Source organism: Andrena cerasifolii, chromosome 6 (assembly GCF_050908995.1).
Source record: "Andrena cerasifolii isolate SP2316 chromosome 6, iyAndCera1_principal, whole genome shotgun sequence".
NCBI classification, from domain to species: Eukaryota; Metazoa; Arthropoda; class Insecta; order Hymenoptera; family Andrenidae; genus Andrena; species Andrena cerasifolii.
The window spans coordinates 11,330,100-11,353,811 of record NC_135123.1 but is presented as its reverse complement, the minus strand read 5'-3'; the positions used below and the strand labels follow the sequence as shown (position 1 = coordinate 11,353,811).

Sequence of the window (23,712 nt, the reverse complement as noted above, 5' to 3'; positions counted from 1 at the left end):
GTGTTACTGTTAACCGTTAGGTGGTGTGATTAGATGAAAATTAGTAGTGATCCTCTAGGTAGTGATCGGAAAATGTGTTCTGCGTTTCCTATTGGTCGAAGCAATTGGGGTCTAAACCGGAAGTAGAGAGAGCAAGAAACTGTAAAAAAAAAAGATAGAAATACTGACAGAAAGAGAGAGAAATACTGATAGAAACAGATAGATAAACGTTTAGGTTATGTTATTTCCGGTTTTGCTCCAAAATGGCTGCGGTTATACCGATCACTCCCTAGAGGATCACTAGAAATTAGGGCTAATTATTATTGTTAATCGTTGAGAAACGAACGAACAAAGATAAGAACGCGGGAATTGATTCAATTGAAGTTACGTCATATACACAAGGTGAATCCCGCTTAACCCTAAATCTCACGTGATTTTTATTCAGGTAGGTTTTCCTATACGCGACTGGACGCAACGTCAAGAACCGTCAAGGACTTCAAAGTCGATTTTCTCGAAAATGAAGCGCAATATCGAAAAATTTTATTCCTTTTCCTCAACTTATTTACTTGTTAGAAGTCGAAAAGAAGCAGTAACTTTTTTTGATATCGCACTTCATTTTTCGAGAAAATCGACTTTGAAATTCTTGACGTTGCGTCCAGTCTCGTATAGGAAAACCTACTCTAATGAAAATCACGGGCGTTGTAGGCGATTTGGGCGTAAGTGGAATTCGCTTACAATTGAAAAATATCGCTTCAACTTCCCTAGACGGATAATATAGTGTTATAATAATTTAATAACTTTCATGCGATTCGCCTGAAGTCGGAAAATCGGCTGAAGGGTGCGTATCTAGTGCAGTAGTAGTTGGAGCGATATTTTTTTAACCGCGACAACCTTCACCTTATTTTATTGTTTGTGGTAAATATCACTAAATATACATGTGTACACACACATATAAATTATCGTGCTGATTGCTACGCACACCGCGCGTAACGGTGTGTGTCTCATTTGTAAATGTGAATTTGCGTTAGCTTTTTAAATACAGCATGGGTATATTAGAGAAAATATCTGAAATTGAAAAGGAAATTGCTCGGACGCAGAAAAACAAAGGTTTGTATATATTTCGAAAAAATTCCTACCGCTTTTCTAACCTTAATTTAAATTACTCTCACAGTCATCTGCACTTATCTGACATATGCAAAGAATTATCGACTGATAAGCTGTTGAAATAAATTTTCTTTCCAAAAATATTTCCACTCAAAACTTTCTACACAAAATTCATATATACAGTAGTGTTTAGTAAATTTCAATAGAAATAAATTGCAAATTTCACTCTCGGCTATATTTTAGTATCACCAAGTATATCAATACAGAATTTTAATAAATCATTTCCAGCTACCGAATACCATCTGGGACTATTAAAGGCAAAGCTTGCAAAGTATAGATCGCAGCTTTTAGAGCCAGGAAAGAAATCCGAGAAAGGAGAGGGCTTCGATGTATTAAAGTCAGGAGATGCGAGGGTAGCTTTAATAGGTTTCCCTTCGGTGGGAAAGTCCACTCTGTTAAGCACGTTAACGCATACAGAATCCGAAGCAGCTTCTTATGAATTTACCACGTTAACTTGTATTCCCGGTGTGATCGACTATAAAGGAGCTAATATTCAGCTTCTAGATCTTCCTGGGATAATTGAGGGAGCTGCACAGGTAATCCCAACGTTAAAGCTATGAAACTGTGGCATATACAGTAGTGGCAGTAAACGCATTACATTTCTATACTTGTCGATAAATATTTCAGGGTAAAGGCAGAGGCAGGCAAGTGATAGCTGTTGCTAGAACGGCGGATTTAGTTCTTATGATGTTAGACGCTACCAAACAAGATGTACAAAAGCAACTTTTAGAAAGAGAACTGGAATCAGTTGGTATACGGCTTAATAAGAAGAAACCAAACATATATTTTAAAATAAAGAAGGGAGGTGGATTGGCCTTCAATTCAACCTGTCCGTTAACGAAAATAGACGAGAAATTAGTTCAAATGATTCTGCACGAATATAAGATTTTCAATGCAGAAGTTTTGTTCCGTGAAGATTGCAGCGCAGACGAGTTAATCGATGTAATTAATGCCAACAGAGTATATTTGCCATGTCTTTATGTACATAACAAAATAGATCAAATATCAATAGAGGAAGTGGACAGAATTGCTAGGCAACCTAACAGTGTAGTAGTTAGGTAAAACTTTTGCGTGTGTCTTTATATTTTGTATAGAAAAGCTATTTTCATACAGGATTTCTACATATTTCAAACGGAACGGAGAAGGCAATTTTAAATCTAACATTCTATGCAATTTCGTTTGTAGTTGTAATATGAAGTTGAATCTGGATTTCTTACTCGAGACGTTATGGGAATACTTATCGTTAATAAGAGTATATACAAAGAAACCTGGACAGCCACCTGATTTCGACGATGGCTTAATATTACGAAGGGGCGTTACCGTGGAACACGTATGTCATGCGATTCACCGCACGCTTGCTCAGCAATTTAAATATGCTCTAGTTTGGGTAAGAACTATTTGTTATACGATAAAAATAACGATATACGGCTGTACTTCCGAAAGGAACCAGTCTCGAGCGGCCACCGGTCCCTTTCGGAATAATATCCCGATATACTAGTACATAAGTTATTAACTCTGATATATACGTTTAATCAGTAGGTAAATGTAACTTACTATAACTAAAAATGAAAGTGTGCGAATAAGATTAAATATATTAATAATTCTTTTTAGGGTACGAGTACCAAGTATTCGCCTCAAAGAGTAGGAGTACAGCATGTTATGCATGATGAAGATGTTATTCAAGTAGTTAAAAAATAAAGCTTATAAGATCGTATAAATTATCTGTGAGAGTCTAAATGACAAAGTACACTTTATATAGTTTCTTCTACATTTTATACATATTTGCTGGAGAAAATTCATATTTAACTGGAACCTTGATTAATCCGTTTAGTGCGAATATAAATCATTTTAATTGTACATTTTAAAGCAGTTTAAAATTTAAAATTGTTTCAATAAATTTTTTAATAATAAATTTAACAATAATTTCTTATAGTATCAAAGAAACAAAACACTCTTTCTGTACCGAACAATATTTTATATTTCGATATAAAATAACTAAAGAAAAAAGAAACATTTCAATCTTAACCAATAATATTCATGGCATTCTAGGGAAATACAATATTCCCTTGCGTAGTGAATACGTTGCTTAAAACATCCGTTTAAATCTATAATCTCAATTTGATCCTACAATAAATCTTATGTAATTATCAAATACGGTGTTTTTTTACTTTGTAACAAACAATTGAAAACCCAATACCTCGTAACGCCTCATAACCTGCTTATATACTTATCTCGCGGTTTGGAAATCCACGAGGTTATAATGACAGCAAGTCATTATTCAACGGCTATTTTACGAACTAAATAATATCCAATAATATCACTCCATTATACAAGAAAATGTAATCAGCCCTAATCACGATTAAGTCACATGAAAACCATCCTTTGTTTTTACGGCCGATCTGTCTCGCGGGCAGTTGTCGTCCATTACTTAACCGCCTTATCAGTGGTTGTTCCACGAACGTACTTGACCTTGGAAAAATTCGCGACAACAGACATCTCAGCCAAGCAATTAAACGTGGGGCAGATAATAGAGTGGAAAATAGATTTCATTGTTGTTTGTTATGATTTTGCTTAAAAGCAGGGCAACTGTCGATGGAACAAACGGCACAGAGAAACGTCGCCGACGGGTTAAAAGGATTTAATGCTCTGCGCGGTATGGTTTGATCAGCGGGAGAGATTGATTAGAAAAAGCTCATCCGTCCAGAAATCTTAAATACAGGAAACGTTAAAGGGGCGATCAGTGCTTACAGGCTCGCCTGCAGTATGCTCAGGGTTTACAATACAGGAATATTATGGCTGCAGGTGAGGCCAGCGCGACAAAGCCTCGTCAAGAAAAACAATACGATTACCTCCTCAAGTTTCTACTGGTGGGTGACAGTGACGTTGGAAAGCAGGAGATCTTGAGTGGACTCGAAGATGGTGCCGCCGAATCTCCGTTTTGCAGCGGCAGTGGTATTTTCTTTCTCAAATTATTCAGTCGATCATCCTTTTATCTCAGTCCCCTCTTTAGCCACACGTAATGCATCCATCCGACACTCAAGTTTATTTAACGTTCTACGTTTCTCTTTTAATTAGTATCGAAACACCAGCTGTACATCAATTTTCAAGCGTTAGAACAAAAGTCCCGATGTTTGTTAGACATATTTATAGCTATCACGGATATGTAAATCAAAATGTATATTTTTCTAGCATATAAAACTACTACTATCCTGCTGGATGGGAAAAGAGTAAAGCTACAATTATGGGATACATCGGGTCAAGGTAGATTTTGTACAATAATCAGATCATATTCTCGTGGTGCACAAGGTATAATTCTAGTTTATGACATTACCAATAAATGGTCTTTCGATGGCATTGATAGATGGTTGAAAGAAGTCGAAGAGGTACGTAATAATCTAGCATCTCGGGGCTTGATCTTACGACAATGTATCTTTTAGCGTACGGAGATGTTTAATTCTATGTAAATATTATAGCATGCTCCTGGTGTGCCAAAAGTACTTGTTGGCAATCGCCTTCATCTAGCTTTTAAGAGGCAAGTGGGAGAACGAGATGCTGAGGCGTACGCAGCTAAAAATCGTATGGCATTCTTCGAGGTCTCGCCTCTTTGTAATTTTAACATTCGCGAAAGTTTCTCCGAACTTTCTCGTATGGCTTTACATCGTAATGGCATGGAAAGACTATGGCGATCTAATAAAGGTAACCCGCTGCGATTGATACTATTCTCTAAGAACATCCCATGCGAGTCTCGTTTTACTTTTTAGTGCTCAGTCTTCAAGAACTTGCGTGTCGCGCGATAGTCGCGAGGACGACAGTTTATGGCATCGATCAACTTCCGTTGCCCAAGTCTATTAAGTCTCACTTAAAATCGTACGCAATGACGACTACATCACAATTACGGTATAATGGAAACAGATCGCTGAGCTCTAGTAAAAGCTTGGGCTCTCATCATCGAAAGTTACGCTTCATTGGAGCGGGACATAATGGACTGTCGACTCCGGGTAGTTCGCCTGGTAGTATAACAGATTCCCGTACCAGTTGCGTCGGTCGTAATTCTTGCACAATATCTTGAGATTAATTTTAGAGCCGCAGTTGATCGATGAAAGTGCAGCATAATATCAACGTTCTTCCTTCCTGTTTTGATGCGTAGCGTTTTGATAACATTTGTGCCATCGGAAATGGTAAACGATTTGTAATATCTCTTCTTAAGTAGCAATCGTATTGTAAATCATCAACGTTGTAACGAAGGGAGGTGTGATTTGCTCGCAATCAAGAAATCTAGATGACCGTAACACTTTTACACTCGATCCAAACAGCCGTTATCTCAGAATATTTTCTATGTTATATTTTTCAGAGCTTCCAGGCCATAAAAATGTATGATAATAATAATAATGAGCTTAAACAGAATTAATTTTATATGGATTGCTATAAGCGTGCCATCTGTTACAAAAAGTAATGTATGACATTCTAGCGTAAGCAAAGAATTGCTTAGTAATGTTTTAAATACAAGTTTCCGTGATTGTTTTTTAATGAAGTTTTTAAAATGGTTCGTAAGCATTCAAAGTTCAAAGCATGAGTTTTACAGGACAAACGATACATTATGGAGTCGTCCAATAGTGAAATCAAGATGTGCCCACATTTTCCTGGATTCGGCTATTAATTGAAAGTGCAGAATGTTTTTTAAAACGAAGTAATATTGAAGCAGGAAATGTTAATGTGAAAAGTACAAGTACATGAAGTCTACGGGGGTTGTGGCGTAGACTAGGAATAATGTAAGTTGAATAGCTTAGAGCAGCTAATTTAATATTAGCATATGAAAACAAATTTCTAAACACTTAATATGTTTAAACTCCTTCAATAGCCCATTGATTTCATACTCTAATTTCCAATAACCATATAATAAGTGAGAATAGATATTTGAGTAAATCACTTAGACATCTGTATTTCAATGTCTGTTGAGGTTCATGCAAAATTCAGCCAAATTCTCTATAAAGATAGATAAAGTACATTTTATAATCATATTATTTAATTTTACTTTGTTATTTAAATAACTTAATATTATATCTTATTCTATTTGTACAGTGTAAGTTTGAAAGAAGTATATTGTGTATTATGTAAATATAAAGGACATATTCATATTATTATATCTCGACGAATTTCACAACATAAGATTGCCACGATTTTTCAATGTCGGCGATATCCCTAATTTAGATATTTAAATTATGACATTCAGAACGTTGCTTCACAATATTTATTAAAAATTTTCTTACTAATATTATTATCAGAGTCGTGGGAATTTGTTGTACGAAATTTATCGAAATGCAATAACAATTTGTATAACAATTTTTTTAAGGATCACATAATACCAAGAAAACACATAAGATGTATTTGTATTGTGCAAGATTCAAATTAAATTATATGTGTATATAAAAGCGGCTATTATTAATCAATATTGTTTTATATAATTATAACGCGAATGTGCTTATTTGCCTGTGAAATGTATTAATAGCTTACAATAGACATTCTATGGCACTTATAGAAATAATTTTAGTACTATTTTGATGTGAACGCGTAAATGTTGTATTAAATTCGTTTTAATGGTCGATGAACACGTTTCAATAAGGGGGGTTTAAAGCGTAATGCAATATAAAAAGGGATGAACATTACTCTCACCATTATTGTATATATTTAACTGTAAGATAATAAAATGTCCACAATTATGAATCTAGCAAAAGGGGCCATCCGAGTAATTGAAAGGAAAGGATTAAAGAATGGAAGGACGCATTCTAATCATTCATTACTTATGAAAAGTTATTTATGCTTAGATTAAATAGCCACTCTTCTTACAATTATAATGTTGTAAATAATGAAATTATTTCTATGAAACTTATTACGTCAAGCAATTACAGAAGTAATCTGCAATCATATCTTTTATAAAAAATGTCATTCTAAACTTGCGTTTCTTTAATATTGTAATCTGCAATTCTAAATTAACAAATTCTTTTTCCACGCAACTGTAATATAATTCAGTGCCCATCCGTAGTATTGTATAAATAAGTATTTCAAAATTGCATCAGATTGATGCAGGATTGTGCAAACTTTAATAATAAAAGATCTTTTATAACAGCTGAATGCAATTATATAAGACTTAAACTTTTGAATTCTATCTACTTTAGAATTAGATAATATTGTATTTTACTACATTTATTATTTCCATGTGTATATGATAGAACTACATATAAAAAACGATCTATTTTATAAGATTTAAATGTTTCTTGTCATTCGGTACCAACGTTGAATAACACATACTTACTGTACCATTACGTATACTGTGAACATAAGATTGTAATGGCAAATCAATGGCGTTCTGATTTCAATTTCTTGTTTAGCTCTAAAATATGTGTTTCCAGTTTCCATAACGAGTACTTACCACGCACGCATTATACGTGTACCTACACGTAAAACTTGTTAGTCTTCCTTTTCTTCGAAATCTAATAAGTTATAAATTGGCAGCGTATAACAGCTTATAAAATCGAAATTCAAGTACTTGTTCGTAATAACTTTTCTTGTCGAATACTTCTAATATAGAATATTTTGGTATAGATAAATCACGAGATTAAATAAAATTATTTTACTGTGTATTATTATGCATTTAATTATTGTTACACAAGGTATATTATTCAAAAGTATTCAACTGTTTAAGAAAAGACTAATGCGGTGTAAATTTATCATTGAAAATATATTTTTATATATATATTTTCTGAGTTTTCATACAAATGACTTGCAAATAGATATAGTTAATGTCTGTTCATAAAATATATTTGTGTAATCAAAAGAGTAATTAAAAATGACAACAATCGACGAAGGACCAATCATTAAAAGAAATGCTCGCCTTCCTTCCAGCGAAGAGGGTGTCTGTATTCCTCAGCAGTTGACAGAAGCGAATGAATTATTGAACTCGATCAACAGGAGATTAGAAGATTGCGCTTTGGAATGGCAGGCGGATATTTCTCGCAAACAATGGAAGATTTTTAACTCTAAAGTAATTGGAGAAAATTCACTTGAACAGTTCTTACTGGCGAGAACATATTTCTCTGAGAAAAGTCTCGACGAAGCTTTCCAACATTTGCTGTCTTGTAACAAAATCTTCTCAGAATATTTACGAAGTTTTATCGGCAAGTAAACCGCATATACATATTCGTAGTGGTGATAATTGATAATTTTTGTAAAAACTGTGCGTTTATAAATTTTCTTTGAATACTTGTAGCTCTTTTACGTGGTGAGCAAACTGCTTTAAATACTAAGGAAACGCGCGACGCGCAGAACCAATGTTCCAATTTGTCAGAAAATTTGGAAGCGTTAAATGATTCTATCATCAATCCAATGCATTCCTCTTTACCGCAAAGCCAGCATTTAAATGATACAGGAAACCCAGAAAATTTTGTCGACAACGTATCACTGGTCCAAAACTCATTCACTGATCTAATTAAAGCTAAAGTTAATTTTGATACAAAGTTCTTGGGATTTGAAGCCGTGTTGCATAAAACTACATCTTTCCCTAGAAACGCGGTTTGCCTTTGTCAATATTGTTCTAAAGCTATGGTAAATAGATCGTGTGATATACTAGGCTTTACTCGTACTATAACAATACAATTAAACCGATGCTATAATTGATCTTGTATTTTAGAGAGCCACGCGGGGCAGTTCAAAGAAATTGAGAAACATAACTGTCAGTCAGAGGAGTCAAAAAATTTCGAAACCGAAACGTTTAACTAGATCTACGAGATCATTTTTTAGAAAAAAAGAAATAGGCGGACCATCTATGCCAGCTGGCGAGATTGGCGATCAGCCATCGTTTGAAACAAATAGAAGTTTCTGCTGATTAGACTTTGTTCTTCGCACGCTTATTTTCTGTTAACTATTCAAATTCCAATACGCTTTGGATATTCCGAATTTAAACTATGTAATCGGCACATGCATGCACAAAAATGGACAGTTTGTGGAATTTGACAAAGAAGCTCTTTTTGTTGTCTTATACTATTAGGTACATTATTTTATTATAATGTTAAATTCTTACAGAATGATTTATTATTTACTGCATTATCCTACTGTCATCTTTCTCTCATATAATCTTATTAATTTTATCTAAAATGCTGTGGAATTTGTACATCAAAGAGGCTTATAACAATTTTATACATTTCGTAATATTTGTTTCACTTTTTAAGCTATATCGAAAATAAGTATATTTCGTCGTTCATATAATTATTTTTATACACATGTTGTATTTGGTAAACACTTTACAACACAACAACAGTCTACACAATTTTTTTATACTCATTTTTGTTTTTACAGTTATTAACTGATATTACATCATTTATCTCGATATTAAAATAACTACAGTACACATGAATGCGAGATGACCGCTTAATTGTATTCATTAAATGAATGTTGCTAATATTATGAAAATATTTTGTTAAACACTTATTTAGACGTTCAAAGGTTTATTTCTCGTACGTCTATTACGATATATTAATTTTGAACGTGGTTTTATCGTTTTATTTAACTCTCAGTACCGAAGAAAATGTAGAAAAAAACTGTTGTTCGTATTGAAACGCGTGTTATGTAAAAATACTACAAAAAAACTGATCGAATAATATGTTCTATTTTATACATCCATCTTTTAAACATTACAGATTCATATTTGAACGAAATATCTTTTTAAAATTAATACCTTACAAAGAAACATTAATAAATCACTTGTAGGAAGTTAATGTGACACGTCAAATAATGCGAACGATTCATATTTAATGAATTTACTGGTTTCGTTTTTTTCTTTTACTCTGTTGCACGAAATAAAAGACAGTAGATATATGTTAATCAATAGATAAAAACTTTTTAATATATGTCACACACAATGCTTAAATATCTTATTTTGGAGTAAATATGTACCTTCTTCTACATTTTAAGTAATAGGTAAAATTAAATTCTAAATAGTGGGTACGTTTCACTATCCTTGGTAACATCAAATATTTTGTAGTGGTCTGTTATTTTAAAATAATACATTTTACATTTTCTTAAAAGGAGATTCAAAATTAGTAATCTTTAATTCAGTGAATAAATATATATGTTTAAATTAACCTAGCCATTACAATGAATCATTATAACATTCTACTTTTCAATAACGAATTCAGTATTTCATTAACGTTACGTTACATTACGAGTTCTATAAACAGTCAACTTGTATCAAATTTCATGTCCTATTAATGTTACGAATTCAGCTTGCCAGAATTGTGTTGCTTCGGAGGAATATTACGAGGTAGAATTCCATTTAAATGGTAAGTTCTTTCTAATTAAGAATTTTGTTCAATAATAAATGTACATGCGCAACTACCGAACAAACAACTGCAAAGTGTACAGAAACATGAGGAATCTTTCCTACGTAATATTCTCCTTAGGCAAAACAATTCGCCTGAATTTGATCGTTGTCGTGCTGACAACGAGAAACATCAACTTGAAGTTTAAACATCATATAATAATAAAAATTACTTTCGTGTTCCAGCTGGATTTGTTCTGTTCTTACATTCACAACAATCATTCAATCATCATTCTACTATTTTTAAGCAAACAGATCTCATAAATATAGGAACATAATGGACAGTAAATAAACCTCATCTACTTTCAAGTTTGCGAAGCGGTCTAAGTTTAAATATCCAATTCACGTAGAATTCAAATATAAACAATTAATTATTGTTTCTCCAGTTGCATACCTTTCGATTTGATGCTTTTAATAAAACAGAACTTTCATAGTGCTTCTATATTCCTAAATGAAGTTAAAGAAACGAACGGACACTCTGCTTAAATTATAGGATAGATTTTAATTATGCGTATTACTGGAGAAAAAGAAGTCGCAATTTTTACAGTATGCAAGAGTACCAAATAATCAACAACGGTAACTTTAATTGACAAAAAGCATCAATTAATTTATTTCGATAAAACATCTTACAATGAATATTAATAACTAATTTATAAACAAGCGTATCTCAACGAGGGACTGTAATCCTCATTATCTTCTCATTTATAATTTTCCCTTTAAGACATGCCCAATGCTCATAAGTAATCAATATACAATATGCGCTATGCATCGTGTATTAGCCCCCCTCCCCCTCTGCCCGAAAGAAAGAAAGAAATACTTTGTTAAAGTAATTAATTCTCTCATCGAGTACCTCGCTTTCAAGGTAAATAATTTCAAATGACATCTGCTTGTACTAAGTTCAACTAATTCAGGGATTATGATTTTTATGAGATCTGTATGCTAAAAGAGGTGAAGTATGAGTTTGGAGAGATAAGCGAGTGAAAGTCATTGATTTCACCTGAACTCGTAGATCTGTATACTATGTTCCGGAACGTGCTTTAAAGTCAGAGACTGATACCTGAAACAATAAGAATGCGTTACAAAAGTTTCTGCACAGTTCTAGTAAATAACTTATACACGTATAACGAAACGTGGGCAAAAATGGGTACAGAAAAAAGAGAGTCGTAGTTCAATCGTAGGATCAGGAACCCCCATAGAATAAGACGGAGCCCGGACTAAGAGGCCAAGGAGGGTCGACGTTAGCCGTGGTGACAAACACGACTGATCAGCACGCGGTCGGCTCGGATTCGATTCCCGGCGCCGTGGCTCTCTTTTTCCATGGCTCCGAAACACGTAGGAATGATGTCACCAGGGCCGTTCCTGGGTTCTGGTCGCCCAGGTGCAAAAACAATATTGCCGCCCTTATTAATTTAATATTTTTTAATTAAGAATTTGATATGCAGTGTTTACTTTTATATCTATACAGTGGCGGACGAAGGAAAGTTTGCAACTTTTAAAATCGCATAACTTTTTTAGAATTAGTCCAAACGACATGAGTGTTTTTTGAGAAGCTAGAAGGATCAGTTTGCTAAGTGATGTTTCGTCGTTTTGAAAAAAAAAATGCAATTGGTCGGAATAGCAACAAAAATAGTCAAGATTGTTTTTTAAACTTTTTTTTGAGCTTGTAATGAAAATTTAAAAAACCCGTTTGTAGATTGAAGTAAGTTGTACATGCCTAAAATTTCATTATAATCGATTAACGTTGCTATGAGCTATAAACGCTTAAAGATTGCAGAATAAGGTCGAGAATCGCAGAAATTCCCGAAATCAGCGAATTAAAATTCCTTTCGTCCGCCACTGTATATATATATAATTTTAAACAATTATTATGCAAGAGTTTCAATTATTATTCTTATTAGTCAAAACGGTACATATAATAAACGGCCTGCGGCCGCCCTTAAGTTTGGTCACCCAGGTGCGGAGGCACCTTCTGCACCCCCTGCCAGGAACGGCCCTGGACGTCACCCAGCTATTCCTATGCAATATACAAAGGCTATGCGAAATGTTTCCCTCGATGCTTATCGTGTATAATTAACATTCGAGTGTCAATAATTCATTTATGGTTATTAATTTTATTCTCTATACTCGGCCGCATAGTTGGTACAAAACCAATGGCTATATCTCTTCCTATTCGTAGAATTCGTTACAGTTAAGAATGCTTCTATTTCTTCGTATATGTAAAAAGAAAACATTACCATTCGGAACTGCGATGATAATAGAAACCTTCAATTGTAGCGGCAGATTTTTGGAAGCAAATGTAGTAGAATCCTGCGAACGAAGCACCGTTGATATCTTTAATGGTATGATCAGGGACGAGGAAGTGTTCTTTCCACCTCATGAAAACGAAGTCAGTCCCCTTCAGAGCTTCGTAATCAAATGTGTCCGAATTAAAAGTTTTGGCATATTGGCAAAATGATTCGAACTTGCTCTGCAATTACAAACAAAAGAGTAATTCGCCGTTGCGAATATTAATGGTACATCATAGACCGGGTACAGGTACAAACCCAATGCTTTTTGTCAACATCTTCGTCCGCATCCCATTTACGTGTTAAGAAGGGATATTTCTTTGATATAATTTCACCGTCGAAGAATGTAGTCAAAGTAGGAAACTCTTCCGTGAGACCCTTAATTTTAAGATAGCCACATAGATAACTATTTTCTTCATCTACATGCTGCAACAAACCAATACGTAGTATCTTATCTGCACGAGAGTGATATGTTTACAAAACTTTACAGATAATTCATCCAAATTTACGAATACTTGTACAAAATCACAATCTGGCTCTGTATATAACTTCTCCAATCTTACGTCGCTTACTGCTCTTTTTTTTCAACAGTATCAACGATAAGACAATGCTATCCTCAAATTGAAATGCTGAATTATACGCAGGGATACTGGCAAGTAGATTTAAAAACGCTTTAAAGGAACCGTGTGATAATCGCTCTTATATATAGGTTATTTTAAATCTACGATCGTTTGAACGGGTAAACAATGCGATCGATTGATTTTGATACAACGGATCGGGAAATATTGGACGGGAAAGTAGCAAGGGATTAATCGTCGCGCAGTGGGCAGATGTCACGGGTGCATTTGAAATTTGGGAAACTTGTGGCGCAATTTCCAGAAAGACGGAGAACTAACCTGCAAAACAACTTCTACGTCGTAACTGTTCCCTTTAGACTTTTGCGAGCCTTGAAACCGCGAGCCGTTGTACAGTAAGGATTTTGTGACACCCGGCTGCTTTGAGTTTGCGGGCGGTGGTGGTACTACGTCAACTTTCACCGGCATTCTCGGCTCAAGTGAACGCTCTTAAACTTTGCCCTCGTTGGGCGACAAACTCCTCATCACAAGACTCTCGCAATGACTGCCGGTAATTTTCAGGATATAGATGTCTTTATACGAAGCCTCGAACCCAGGCACACCCGCGTTCGTAATTTTTACGCGAAAGATGGGCTCGGGATACCTTGGGAGAAACGTATTCCGTTTAAACGCGCACAAGCTACGCGAAATATTTCAATTAAAAACAGAAGACAATTTCCCATTTTCGATAGGGAAAGCAATATTTTCACTTGTCTTGTCTGACATGTGTGCATGCATACAACGTGCGATTCGTATACGGACCTTGGATGCACTTTGCCGGATGTACAGTTCGTGCCGCTTGCCAATAATTTAAATATTACCACCCTTCGATCCCTTACAATTCTATATCCATCTTACGAACTTATTCAGTATTGTTTTACGAATATCTTACGCGACGCGGTAATCCGAATTCTTTGCGAACAGAATTGCGTATATGTATTATTCCGGAGAATTCTGGAATTGACGATTTTAATCCCTTTTCCCGCCACGAAATGTTGGAATTTTATTAGTGATACTGCATTTGAAATTGTTGAGAAATGTGCAGGTAATTGGAATATGTTGATTAAGCTCAATTTCGAGAAATAGCATGAAATCCGTTTTACGCTTATCTGTATAATGCTTAGACGTTGATTTGACTCGCGAAGAAACGAGTGTAGCAGAGTGTAGCTGACAATGAGTGTAGCGAAAACTATATAGTCGAGTTTCAAAGCAAGTATGGCGAATTTCACTTTTCAGTGACACGAATTCGGACGAAATGGCAGAAAATCATGTTGAGAAGCGATGTAATAATCAGTGGGTTCGATTGAATGTTGGTGGAACATATTTTTTAACAGCAAAAACTACGTTGGCCAGGGACCCCAATTCATTTCTGTACAGATTGTGTCAAGAAGACTCTGACCTTATATCAGACAGGGTTAGTTTGATGTTTTAAGATAACCGCGAACTTTAAAACACTTTTCACATGTTATTAGATTCTGTCCGTGTACATATGTTACTTGAACTCTTCGTACAAGTGCACGAGCAATATTTAGAAGAGCCTGTCTCGTAAATTAGCCTTAAAAACTTTCTACGCTTAAGACAAACAACTCTTTTTCCTGTTTGTGTATCGCGAACTTGTTGCCAGTTTATATGCGTATTATTTATATGAAGCTATGTATTAAAGGAATTAATCTCTTGTCTATGTTTCGTTATATAGGATGAAACTGGAGCATATTTGATAGACCGTGATCCAACGTACTTTAGTCCTGTTTTAAATTACTTGCGTCATGGGAAATTGGTGATTAATAAGGATTTGACGGAGGAGGGTGTGTTAGAAGAAGCAGAGTTTTATAACATTACAGAATTAATTCGGCTAGTCAAAGAAAGAATTATATTAAGAGATGCTAGACCATTGAGAGATTCAGAAAAGTATGTTTACAGAGTTATTCAATGTCACGAAGATGAATTAACTCAAATGATATCGACGCTGTCCGACGGATGGAAGTTTGAGCAGGTATTTCTTGTTGTTTGAAGCATTAAATATTATCTACGTTTGATATTTTTAGTATATGATGTTTTATTTTATGAGCAATCTTTCGATGCTTAAGGGGTCATGCTTAGTTGGCAGGCGAAAAAAAAAAGTGCCACTCTCGCGGAAGTTATTTTTTTAGCGGTGAGCTTCACTTTCTGATTTCAAACGATCCGGCTCGAAGAAATCGTGCTCACCGCGCAGTGCCATTATGAAAACAGCTTCCGCAAGAGTGGCTGTTATTCCTTCATTATTTAATATTTTCCGATAACAAAATTATTGAGGGTTGCTGAATATATGTACTTCTAAAATAAGGAAATAGTTGTAAGAAACATACATCACATTTTTCAAAAAAAATTCCCGAATATGACGGTCTTTTTATCTGTCAACTGGGCATGACCCCTTAAACACGTAGGCCATATGTTTCTTTGTTCTACGAGTAAACGATGTTAAAGAGTTTAGGAAATAAATGTTACCTGTATTTGTTTTAGTTAATCAACATAGGATCTCAATATAACTATGGAAACGACGATCATATCGAATTTCTGTGCGTGGTCAGTCGCGAATACGGGCCCAGCCAACTCAATAGCAAGGAACAAGAATCAACGGATCGCGTTAAGGTATCATTATCGCATTCAAGTTTTTCACATCATTATCCCAGTCAAAGTAATCACACATAAATTTTTTATGGTTTTACTGTACAATTATATGTTTCTGATTTAAATTCAGTCGGTCACTTAAGGCAATCGACGGATTATTTTTACCTTACCACACAGCCAATATTTTATCTGTACGTTCTTTGGAGAAACTTGGAGGTACACGTATCTCGCTTTTACAATAGAGTCAGACTCTAGACTCAGACGTCAGACACGATCCAAAGTCAGGGGAAACGACCTCTAGTGACCAATTGAATTCGGGCCTATTATAATATTAATTCTATTACTCTTTTGTTATACTGTAGTTTTTAGTATGAAATTATGTCACTAATGTTGATAATTAAATGCTTATGTTTTACTCATATCAGAGGTTCTGATTGATGAAATATAATTAAAGATATCTTTGGTATTTGTGTATTTATAATAAGATTTCTATTGAGAAAATTCAAGAACCTCTGGTATGTACCAGTATTATCATATCTCATCATTGTGTTTATTTTTATGAATGTCATTAACCCATTTGTAATAAGAAGTACAGCGACGCTCGATAGATTCTTCTATAAGGACAAGTATAACATAATGATATGCTCCGTGATAATAGTTTCAGCGCAGGCTATTGTTTTCTGTAAGTGTAAAAGCGTCGGGTGCATGGAGATTTTTAGAATATCTTCTGCCGGAAAATTGCGTACGAGTAATCCTTATTACAGATGGATTAAACGAAAAGACATTATTATCGGTAGAATAAATTGAGTAACAGATTGTTACCGTGAGTAAATTACTTGAGTAAATTAACATTAACCGGAAACCAAAGATTACATCATAAATATGTAAATTTTATCATTGTTTTAGAAATCTTCTATAAGTCAGACTTCTTTGGTCCATTCATTTTAATTTCATATTACTATATATCAATGTCTCGTTGATATGCATATTATATATGACAGACACTGAATTGTACGTAATACGAGACAAGATAAAGGAGTGCCTTATAGTAGATACAAAGTGCACAATGTCAAATTTTATTAGACGATTTACTTTATATCGTTTCATCTGAAAGTTATAAGTATTTTATATTTTATTTTTCCTTTTTTTTTAATAGTTCTTAGAATCTGAATTGAAGTATAAATGGTTCAACAGAACTGTTTTAATTATCACAGCACTTTATATCTGTTTGTGCCAATTCAGGGGCCAATTCGCATGAGCATGTTCTGCCTCTGATATTTGCTACATGTACCATACCGTTATTTTTGTATCGCATGCTATTCATCGAATAAAGAATTTTTCCTTTTGTTGGTTTGGTTACTTTCTACCCTATATCCTGCATGAGTCATTATTGCATGCCTAAGTTATTTCGCATATATATATATTTTTTTTAAAAAAAAGTTACCGTTACATTAACAATAACATTTATCATTTAATGATGACTCTCGTGAAATATTGAATTCTTAATGTAATTTTAAAAATGGAATAATGTATAAAACTAATAATGGTGTTGCAGTATTCAGATTGTTTTTATTTTAATAGCTTAGAGGAAAATGAGCTTCCTATTAAAATATTTTTATGGAGACTGTAAAGATATTTTAATATAACGTTTAGTGGAATTAAATTTCGTAGAACAAAATGCAGAGGCCGAACAGTGCGTCATTCGTAAACATTATGAAAGATCTTGTGCAACGAATCAAATACATGTAGCTTTTAGATTAATAGAACTTAGAACTATAGTTTTTAACACAAAGTTTCTCATACATTGACCTAAGTTTCAATCATTAAATTGTATTTTAGGTTCTGCAGCAGAGGGGTTCTCGCATGTAATCTCTAAATCCGTCCTTTTCTTTCCTTGCTTCGTTTAATTAAATCAACTGCGCAGCGACAAGATGAAGACTGTTTTTGTTTCTACATTTAAATGTTTAAGTTCATGCAAATCTTCGATTACTCCATACCTCCCGTATGGCGGTAATACAAACGAGAGATAATACGCAAAGGTACAATACCTTCTGTAGATGTTTAGTTATAATGCAACAACACGATACGAAGCTTTAAGAACTAAGAGTATTACGCATTGACGAATGAATCTTTTTTAACCAACATTTGACAGGAATAGATATGGATTGCAGTGACGGGAATAGCGTTTAGAAATCAATATGGGATCACACATTTTATAATAACGAAGGAAACCTTATACCGAAGTGAAACTTTCTATCCCATTCATATAAATTACGACTTCTTTTTAAAAAAACAAGACAAAACGATGTATAAAAAAAAAAATATTGGAACACACAAAACACTGGTACTGATACGCTATCGAGAAAACTATTATTTAGCAATTGTAGGACGTATGTTTTAGTTTCGTGAAATAGTTTAAGAGACAATAGCATTCACGAAGGCAATCCTTTTACAAATTTCTACAATGAATATAGATACTATCCGTAGTGGTTAAATAGTTTATCTTTTTGTATCAAATTGTATAAGAATAATCTTTTTTTTCAAACATGTCTTTATCGTAAAGAATCTAAATTACTTACATTTGCACTGCCGCTATAAAACATAAAATAATATTTGTATGTCTAGCATGATAATTTCGATTATCCGATACAAAATTATAGCTACAAACTTATAAAACTCATTTTAATATATATAATAATACGGAGACAAAAGGAGGAATGTCATTTTTAATAAAAGCAATTTACTATATCATTTAATGATACGTGATAGTATGTAACAATGAAAGGAAGAAACTTGAACGAGACATTTTTGATCCTGTCGGAAACTTGAAAATCAAGGATGAGACAAAATATTCGCAATCGTTTAAAAGTAATTCTCTAAGCGCATAGAATTTTTATTGCATTATATACTCTCTGGTCTAAATAACTCAATGAGAACAATAGATTGTGAATCTATGTTGGAAGATGTACTACTATCTTTATCTTCTTTTCTTTCCTTTTCTCTTTTGTCCATGATGCACGGCACTTTGAAGAAGTTTTCAGTTCCTGAGATATTTAAAGTTGTAACGCGACTCTTCTACAGTTACAAAAGGAGAAGCACTTTATAGCAAGCGCCGACATAGGTTGCCAATTGTTGAAGGCCTATCAAAGAGGTGTTGTAGACAATATATTCATATTTAAAAGCATTATTCATGAGAGATAATGATATGTAACACAATTATTATAAGTACTGTTAGAATTATATGTAATACGTGATATATAATATGATGCAATACGATATATATTATGTACCATGTATAAGCATGCATGTATAATAGTTTTGTGGGGAAAAAAAAGTATTTTTCTTTTTAGATATTAATGTGAAACAGTTCAGTGATAAATTAACTATTAACCGATTATATTTTTACATTGACAGAATATGTTGCTAAGTAAATGCTGTTAACAAATATGATTGTAAAGTTCATAGCTAGAAATTTCGTAATTGTAAGGGCGCGTCGTGAAAATTTATCAATTGGCTGGTAATCACCATCTTTTATACTGAAATATGTCAGGAAGATTAGGACCAATATTAATAATTCCCCGCAATGTACAGTGTTATTAACATTAAAATATGATATTGATTTGCATCTCTCGATCATGTCATTCGTTTCATTAATATTAGTATATTCGCTATTGTCGCGTTAACTATAAGGATGTATAACTCTCTATACGTGAAAGAGTTTGTACTTTCATAGATATATTTCTAAATCTATTACCTGTTCGATGTTTATTGTTAGAGAAGGCAGTAGTATTTATATACATATATAAAATTTTAATACTGATGGTTATTTTAAGTTGCATAAAAAAAAAGTGATTATTGGAGGGAAAAAAAAAATGTATAAATACGAACGACACAAATGAGAATTTACTGCGTACGGACTGCGCTGTGGTAAAAAGGAAAAAGTCCATTTGTAAAAGATATACTCATTTAGTAATTATTTCTGTAATTTTGCATGTTCATTGCCACATAAATATGTCTTTTTCATATTTAATATATTTCTCCTGTATATTAATTCAAAATATATTTCCTTCAAGACTGTCTATATTTCATAATATACGCCCATTTTTTATAATCGTATAAACCTGAACAGTAGATATTTAATAATAACATATGATAAAAAGAATTCATATGTCTAAATCCTAAAATGTTCTTTAGACGACACATCAAATTTCTATGGCATATAAAAATTCATACCGAACGTGAGCTGCTTGCAATATTATATAAATGTCTATTACTATCTCAGTTGTAGTGACTTGATTACTTAATTGCTCCATAATGATTCGTAAAGGTTAATTAACTGTAAAGTTTTATAAAAGTAGGTACATATAATAGTTTTAATTTCTTCTACGATAATAAAGTGTATTTTTTACATTCTTTTTTCGTGTATAGATTCATCTTCTCAAGTATTGGCATGCATTTATATATTACACTCTGCAAATGCACAGTGGTATAGCAAGATATGAACACAGAATATTAACTTCTATCGATCTAATCGTGTTTTCCTTTCAAATAGATTTTAATCGCATCGTATACAGCGTAAAGCAAAAGTATCGACACGTTGTTAAGAACAATTCCTTTTCGAAAGAGCAACAGAATACATATTTACTCGAAGGGAAATGTAATTTGCTTCGAATATCACGAGAAGGTTTATGCGATAGAAGCGTACGTTTGTCCTACCACACGTATTACAGAACATTAATTTCTATTTGAGTCATCTTAAATATATATTTATATTATGACGCGTTATGTACTATTCTTTGAGAATACATCAAACTGTTCATATTAATTGTACTTCATTTTAAATAAATAAGTAAGTGCGTGATGAAATATTGGTGAAACATATTATGTGATCAACTTTTACTGTAAATTCGAGAACAGTTTTCTTCGCGCTATATTTGTCCTCTGAATTAGAAAGTAAACATTGTTATATAATAGTAAGTACCTACAACCACTTTTCGGACTAGTAATTTTATTGGTAGAAATTTATTAACTAGTACAGAAACTTTGGTTTATTAAAAATATATTATTTACAAGATAGTACAAATCATAAATTCTTACAAAAAATTATAAGTATTAGAGTATAAAGTAACAACATTATAGTACAGATAATGCGAAGTATTATCAACAGGATGCTCCTTAAGGCATACTGGCTATTGTCTTTAGTGGTTGATCAAGATATCTCGCTAAGGCTTGTGCTTTTTCTCTTAATAAACCAAATCCTACATTTTCTTTCGCGTATAAACATAACAGTAAATTCGCCACTTCGGTGATTACAACTTTCCCATCCTACAAAAATAACAAATACACTAACGTCGGCAACTGTCGATCGTAAAAATGAATCTTAAATTAGGAAATATTAACAACCAAAGCGCAACATTAATATTCTTATGGTATATCCATATATGTCCAATTAAAGGGGAACCCTATTTACGACGCTAGGAATAAGGTGATTCTCAGGAATTTTTTTCTAAGAAACTGTTAAGCGGATCTTTCCAAACTTTCAGGGTATTTTAGTTCACATTGATACAATAAAAATTAATTTTTTCGTTACAAGATGTTCGGTAGAAACGGAGATATATGAACACGTTTGTTAGGACTAGCGCGTCGGAGTTGCAAATTTGCGATTACAATGGTGGCCCCATACTAGAAATAAGAAAATCCTTGGCTTTTTATTTCAGGGAAGAATCGGGGCCACCATTATAATCGCAAATCTGCAATATATCTCCATTTCTACTGAACACTTTGTAACGAAAAAATTAATTTATTGTTTGAATGTGAACTAAAATACCCTAAACGTTCGGAAAAGATCCGCTTAACAGTTTCTTAGAAAAAAATTTCCAAGAATCACTTTATTCCTAACATCCTAAATAGGGCCCACCCCTTAAGTAATACAAAGTTCCCGTTTATACTACGCGCTATTTATGCGATATAACTTCATTAACTTTTTGACTAACAAGACGATTGAAATACCACGCAAAGTCTACAGAGTCTTTCCAAGTGTTTGACCGCTCGTGAAAAACATACTTTTGCACTGATTTTCATGCTCGTAATAGGTACTAGCCTTGGATAGCCCCGAAAGTCACTCGCCTCGATAAAACAGAGTATCAGGTGTGAAAGCGAAATGGAATATTAATAATAGTCAAAGAGTTAATGCAGAAATCATATAATCTTAAGTATCTTTATAACAGTCGGACTGATATTTAAAAATATATAAGAAAAGCCCAGCATATTTATTTTTCTACTTCTAAGATAAGTTTGCAGCATATCGCAAATATGTTCCATTTCTAAATAACCTGAAGGACCATAATAAAGTATACCTGTCACGAGAGATTACATTTATTATAATTAAGGGATTTGTTAATTACCACACAGTCCATTAATACAAACTGCAATTCATCCTCTTTAAATGCATTTCTTCCATTCTTTTCATAAGCCGACCAGATATTGCTCGTAATTGCAGCAGTTACCCTCGCATCTTTATCTCCGTAACCGCTGTAAGCTAATAATCCACCATCCCTATTCAACAATCTGAAACAATTCATTGTTCATGAAATTTTAGTTGCTTTGGTCGGATAGAGACGTTTCTAGCATAAGTTCTACTATTTTCCTTATACATAAATGTATTTGTTTGTGAAGAGAAATACACATATTAATTTTAGTAGTGATACTTTCAATGAAAAGTGTCTTTTGTAATGTATCATGTTCTACTTCTACTCACAAAGTATTTTCTACGCCGCCTGTATTGGCTTGGCTAAGCACTTGGGTAAGAGCTTTCGGTTTCAACATAATTTCACAAATAATAGATAAAGGTTCTTCCTTGTTATTAATATCCAATACTCCACTAGCAATTAATCTTATTGTAAATTTAATATCAAACACTGACAACGTGAAATCTTTGCCTTTTGACACCTGTATTTCCTAGAAGAACCTACAAAGAATATCCCTAGAATGAAGAAATGATCGCGCTACGGGAATTAAGAGTACTATTTTTTTACCAGCGAATATCAAATATCCGAATAGACATAAGCTGTTTTTATACTAAAATATGTATCTCTTTAAACATTTGTCATCCAGTGTTCGTTGAAATAATTTATATTTCAATAAAATGAAAAGAATGGAGCGGAATGGAACAGCTGGCTTTCTAATGTAACATCACAAGTATAAATGTATTGTACCAAATATATGTATACTACATGCGTGATTAATGCATGTCCATGGATTAATGATACAATTATGAAAGTTCTAATTATGTGTAAATAGGTTAAATAGGAACAAGGAAGTACGACGATACTTTTTTCTCTAGTAAAATATGTCTGTCAGACTCGTGGACATAGGAATATAGGGACGGAGGAATAGTTGCGTGGGATGATATCCTTGCGGGAGGAGCGACGAGGTAATATAGCCTTCTTTCTATTGGCCGCTGTTTCGCACAAGCGGAGTGATATGTAATGACGAACGTTTGTCCGACAAACTTTGTCGCGTCGCAAGCAGGCTTTAGACTTGTCGTCTAGTGTGGTATGCAGTGTGTATTCACCTGATATATTTTAATAATTATAGATGCATATTTCTCTTCAATTTTCATTATTTTTACAATTTATATTCGTGAATAATCACTTCGTTAGTATATATTTACGATTAGACATCTGTATGTACT

General features: G+C 33.5%; 6 protein-coding genes across 13 annotated transcripts; 4 read left to right on the top strand and 2 right to left on the bottom strand.

Annotated features, from left to right (window-relative positions):
* The first annotated feature begins 904 nt into the window (after window positions 1-904).
* Window positions 905-3,066, top strand: LOC143369864 (developmentally-regulated GTP-binding protein 2). The gene is made up of 5 exons (XM_076814276.1): window positions 905-1,086; window positions 1,372-1,679; window positions 1,771-2,201; window positions 2,329-2,530; window positions 2,755-3,066. Exons 1-5 carry the CDS (start codon window positions 1,023-1,025, stop codon window positions 2,839-2,841), a joined length of 1,092 nt encoding a protein of 363 aa, XP_076670391.1. The 5' UTR covers window positions 905-1,022; the 3' UTR covers window positions 2,842-3,066.
* Window positions 3,067-3,630: 564 nt separating this feature from the next.
* Rab40 (RAS oncogene family member Rab40) lies at window positions 3,631-7,347 on the top strand. Of its 6 annotated transcripts, XR_013085594.1 has the most exons (6): window positions 3,631-4,095; window positions 4,333-4,526; window positions 4,617-4,839; window positions 4,905-5,153; window positions 5,495-5,592; window positions 5,726-7,347. XR_013085594.1 is itself a non-coding variant. In XM_076815267.1 (5 exons), exons 1-5 carry the CDS (start codon window positions 3,936-3,938, stop codon window positions 5,755-5,757), a joined length of 858 nt encoding a protein of 285 aa, XP_076671382.1. In that variant the 5' UTR covers window positions 3,631-3,935; the 3' UTR covers window positions 5,758-7,347. The 6 variants fall into 6 exon arrangements, 4 of the variants coding, with proteins under 4 accessions (XP_076671382.1, XP_076671383.1, XP_076671381.1 ...); XM_076815267.1 differs by lacking the exon at window positions 5,495-5,592; XM_076815268.1 differs by having other exon boundaries at window positions 5,495-7,347.
* A 155-nt stretch (window positions 7,348-7,502) lies between these two features.
* Window positions 7,503-10,933, top strand: LOC143370309 (uncharacterized). Its single transcript, XM_076815273.1, has 3 exons — window positions 7,503-8,315; window positions 8,408-8,742; window positions 8,828-10,933. The coding sequence occupies exons 1-3, from the start codon at window positions 7,988-7,990 to the stop codon at window positions 9,020-9,022; spliced, it is 858 nt and encodes a 285-aa protein (XP_076671388.1). The 5' UTR covers window positions 7,503-7,987; the 3' UTR covers window positions 9,023-10,933.
* LOC143370307 (glucose-induced degradation protein 4 homolog) lies at window positions 10,090-14,095 on the bottom strand. Its single transcript, XM_076815271.1, has 4 exons — window positions 13,695-14,095; window positions 13,057-13,224; window positions 12,748-12,980; window positions 10,090-11,570 (listed from the first exon to the last, which is right to left on the bottom strand). The coding sequence occupies exons 1-4, from the start codon at window positions 13,839-13,841 to the stop codon at window positions 11,507-11,509; spliced, it is 612 nt and encodes a 203-aa protein (XP_076671386.1). The 5' UTR covers window positions 13,842-14,095; the 3' UTR covers window positions 10,090-11,506.
* Window positions 14,096-14,593: 498 nt separating this feature from the next.
* Window positions 14,594-19,650, top strand: Inc (BTB/POZ domain-containing protein inc). Of its 3 annotated transcripts, XR_013085595.1 has the most exons (5): window positions 14,594-14,826; window positions 15,109-15,405; window positions 15,912-16,040; window positions 17,859-18,058; window positions 18,172-19,650. XR_013085595.1 is itself a non-coding variant. In XM_076815270.1 (4 exons), exons 1-4 carry the CDS (start codon window positions 14,668-14,670, stop codon window positions 17,886-17,888), a joined length of 615 nt encoding a protein of 204 aa, XP_076671385.1. In that variant the 5' UTR covers window positions 14,594-14,667; the 3' UTR covers window positions 17,889-19,650. The 3 variants fall into 3 exon arrangements, 2 of the variants coding, with proteins under 2 accessions (XP_076671385.1, XP_076671384.1); XM_076815270.1 differs by having other exon boundaries at window positions 17,859-19,650; XM_076815269.1 differs by lacking the exons at window positions 17,859-18,058; window positions 18,172-19,650 and having other exon boundaries at window positions 15,912-17,364.
* Window positions 19,651-21,061: 1,411 nt separating this feature from the next.
* On the bottom strand, window positions 21,062-23,004 carry Lamtor2 (Late endosomal/lysosomal adaptor, MAPK and MTOR activator 2). The gene is made up of 3 exons (XM_076815272.1): window positions 22,777-23,004; window positions 22,424-22,586; window positions 21,062-21,344 (listed from the first exon to the last, which is right to left on the bottom strand). The coding sequence occupies exons 1-3, from the start codon at window positions 22,842-22,844 to the stop codon at window positions 21,195-21,197; spliced, it is 381 nt and encodes a 126-aa protein (XP_076671387.1). The 5' UTR covers window positions 22,845-23,004; the 3' UTR covers window positions 21,062-21,194.
* Between the last annotated feature and the right edge of the window lie 708 nt (window positions 23,005-23,712).

What these genes read in the sequence shown, in the direction of transcription:
- LOC143369864 (XM_076814276.1), top strand. Translation starts at nt 1,023, where the DNA reads ATGGGTATATTAGAGAAAATATCTGAAATTGAAAAGGAAATTGCTCGG. An exon ending in TCGGACGCAGAAAAACAAAG is followed by an intron (nt 1,087 to 1,371) that starts GTTTGTATATAT and finishes AATCATTTCCAG; the next exon opens with CTACCGAATACCATCTGGGA. An exon ending in TTAAATATGCTCTAGTTTGG is followed by an intron (nt 2,531 to 2,754) that starts GTAAGAACTATT and finishes AATTCTTTTTAG; the next exon opens with GGTACGAGTACCAAGTATTC.
- Rab40 (XM_076815265.1), top strand. Translation starts at nt 3,936, where the DNA reads ATGGCTGCAGGTGAGGCCAGCGCGACAAAGCCTCGTCAAGAAAAACAA. An exon ending in TCCGTTTTGCAGCGGCAGTG is followed by an intron (nt 4,096 to 4,332) that starts GTATTTTCTTTC and finishes ATATTTTTCTAG; the next exon opens with CATATAAAACTACTACTATC. An exon ending in GGTTGAAAGAAGTCGAAGAG is followed by an intron (nt 4,527 to 4,616) that starts GTACGTAATAAT and finishes TAAATATTATAG; the next exon opens with CATGCTCCTGGTGTGCCAAA.
- LOC143370309 (XM_076815273.1), top strand. Translation starts at nt 7,988, where the DNA reads ATGACAACAATCGACGAAGGACCAATCATTAAAAGAAATGCTCGCCTT. An exon ending in ATATTTACGAAGTTTTATCG is followed by an intron (nt 8,316 to 8,407) that starts GCAAGTAAACCG and finishes GAATACTTGTAG; the next exon opens with CTCTTTTACGTGGTGAGCAA. An exon ending in AATATTGTTCTAAAGCTATG is followed by an intron (nt 8,743 to 8,827) that starts GTAAATAGATCG and finishes CTTGTATTTTAG; the next exon opens with AGAGCCACGCGGGGCAGTTC.
- LOC143370307 (XM_076815271.1), bottom strand. Translation starts at nt 13,841, where the DNA reads ATGCCGGTGAAAGTTGACGTAGTACCACCACCGCCCGCAAACTCAAAG. An exon ending in ACGTAGAAGTTGTTTTGCAG is followed by an intron (nt 13,225 to 13,694) that starts GTTAGTTCTCCG and finishes GGTTTGTTGCAG; the next exon opens with CATGTAGATGAAGAAAATAG. An exon ending in TATCATCGCAGTTCCGAATG is followed by an intron (nt 11,571 to 12,747) that starts GTAATGTTTTCT and finishes TTATTGTTTCAG; the next exon opens with GTATCAGTCTCTGACTTTAA.
- Inc (XM_076815269.1), top strand. Translation starts at nt 14,668, where the DNA reads ATGGCAGAAAATCATGTTGAGAAGCGATGTAATAATCAGTGGGTTCGA. An exon ending in CTGACCTTATATCAGACAGG is followed by an intron (nt 14,827 to 15,108) that starts GTTAGTTTGATG and finishes TTCGTTATATAG; the next exon opens with GATGAAACTGGAGCATATTT. An exon ending in ACGGATGGAAGTTTGAGCAG is followed by an intron (nt 15,406 to 15,911) that starts GTATTTCTTGTT and finishes TATTTGTTTTAG; the next exon opens with TTAATCAACATAGGATCTCA.
- Lamtor2 (XM_076815272.1), bottom strand. Translation starts at nt 22,844, where the DNA reads ATGTTGAAACCGAAAGCTCTTACCCAAGTGCTTAGCCAAGCCAATACA. An exon ending in GGCGGCGTAGAAAATACTTT is followed by an intron (nt 22,587 to 22,776) that starts GTGAGTAGAAGT and finishes GAATTGTTTCAG; the next exon opens with ATTGTTGAATAGGGATGGTG. An exon ending in TTGTATTAATGGACTGTGTG is followed by an intron (nt 21,345 to 22,423) that starts GTAATTAACAAA and finishes TTATTTTTGTAG; the next exon opens with GATGGGAAAGTTGTAATCAC.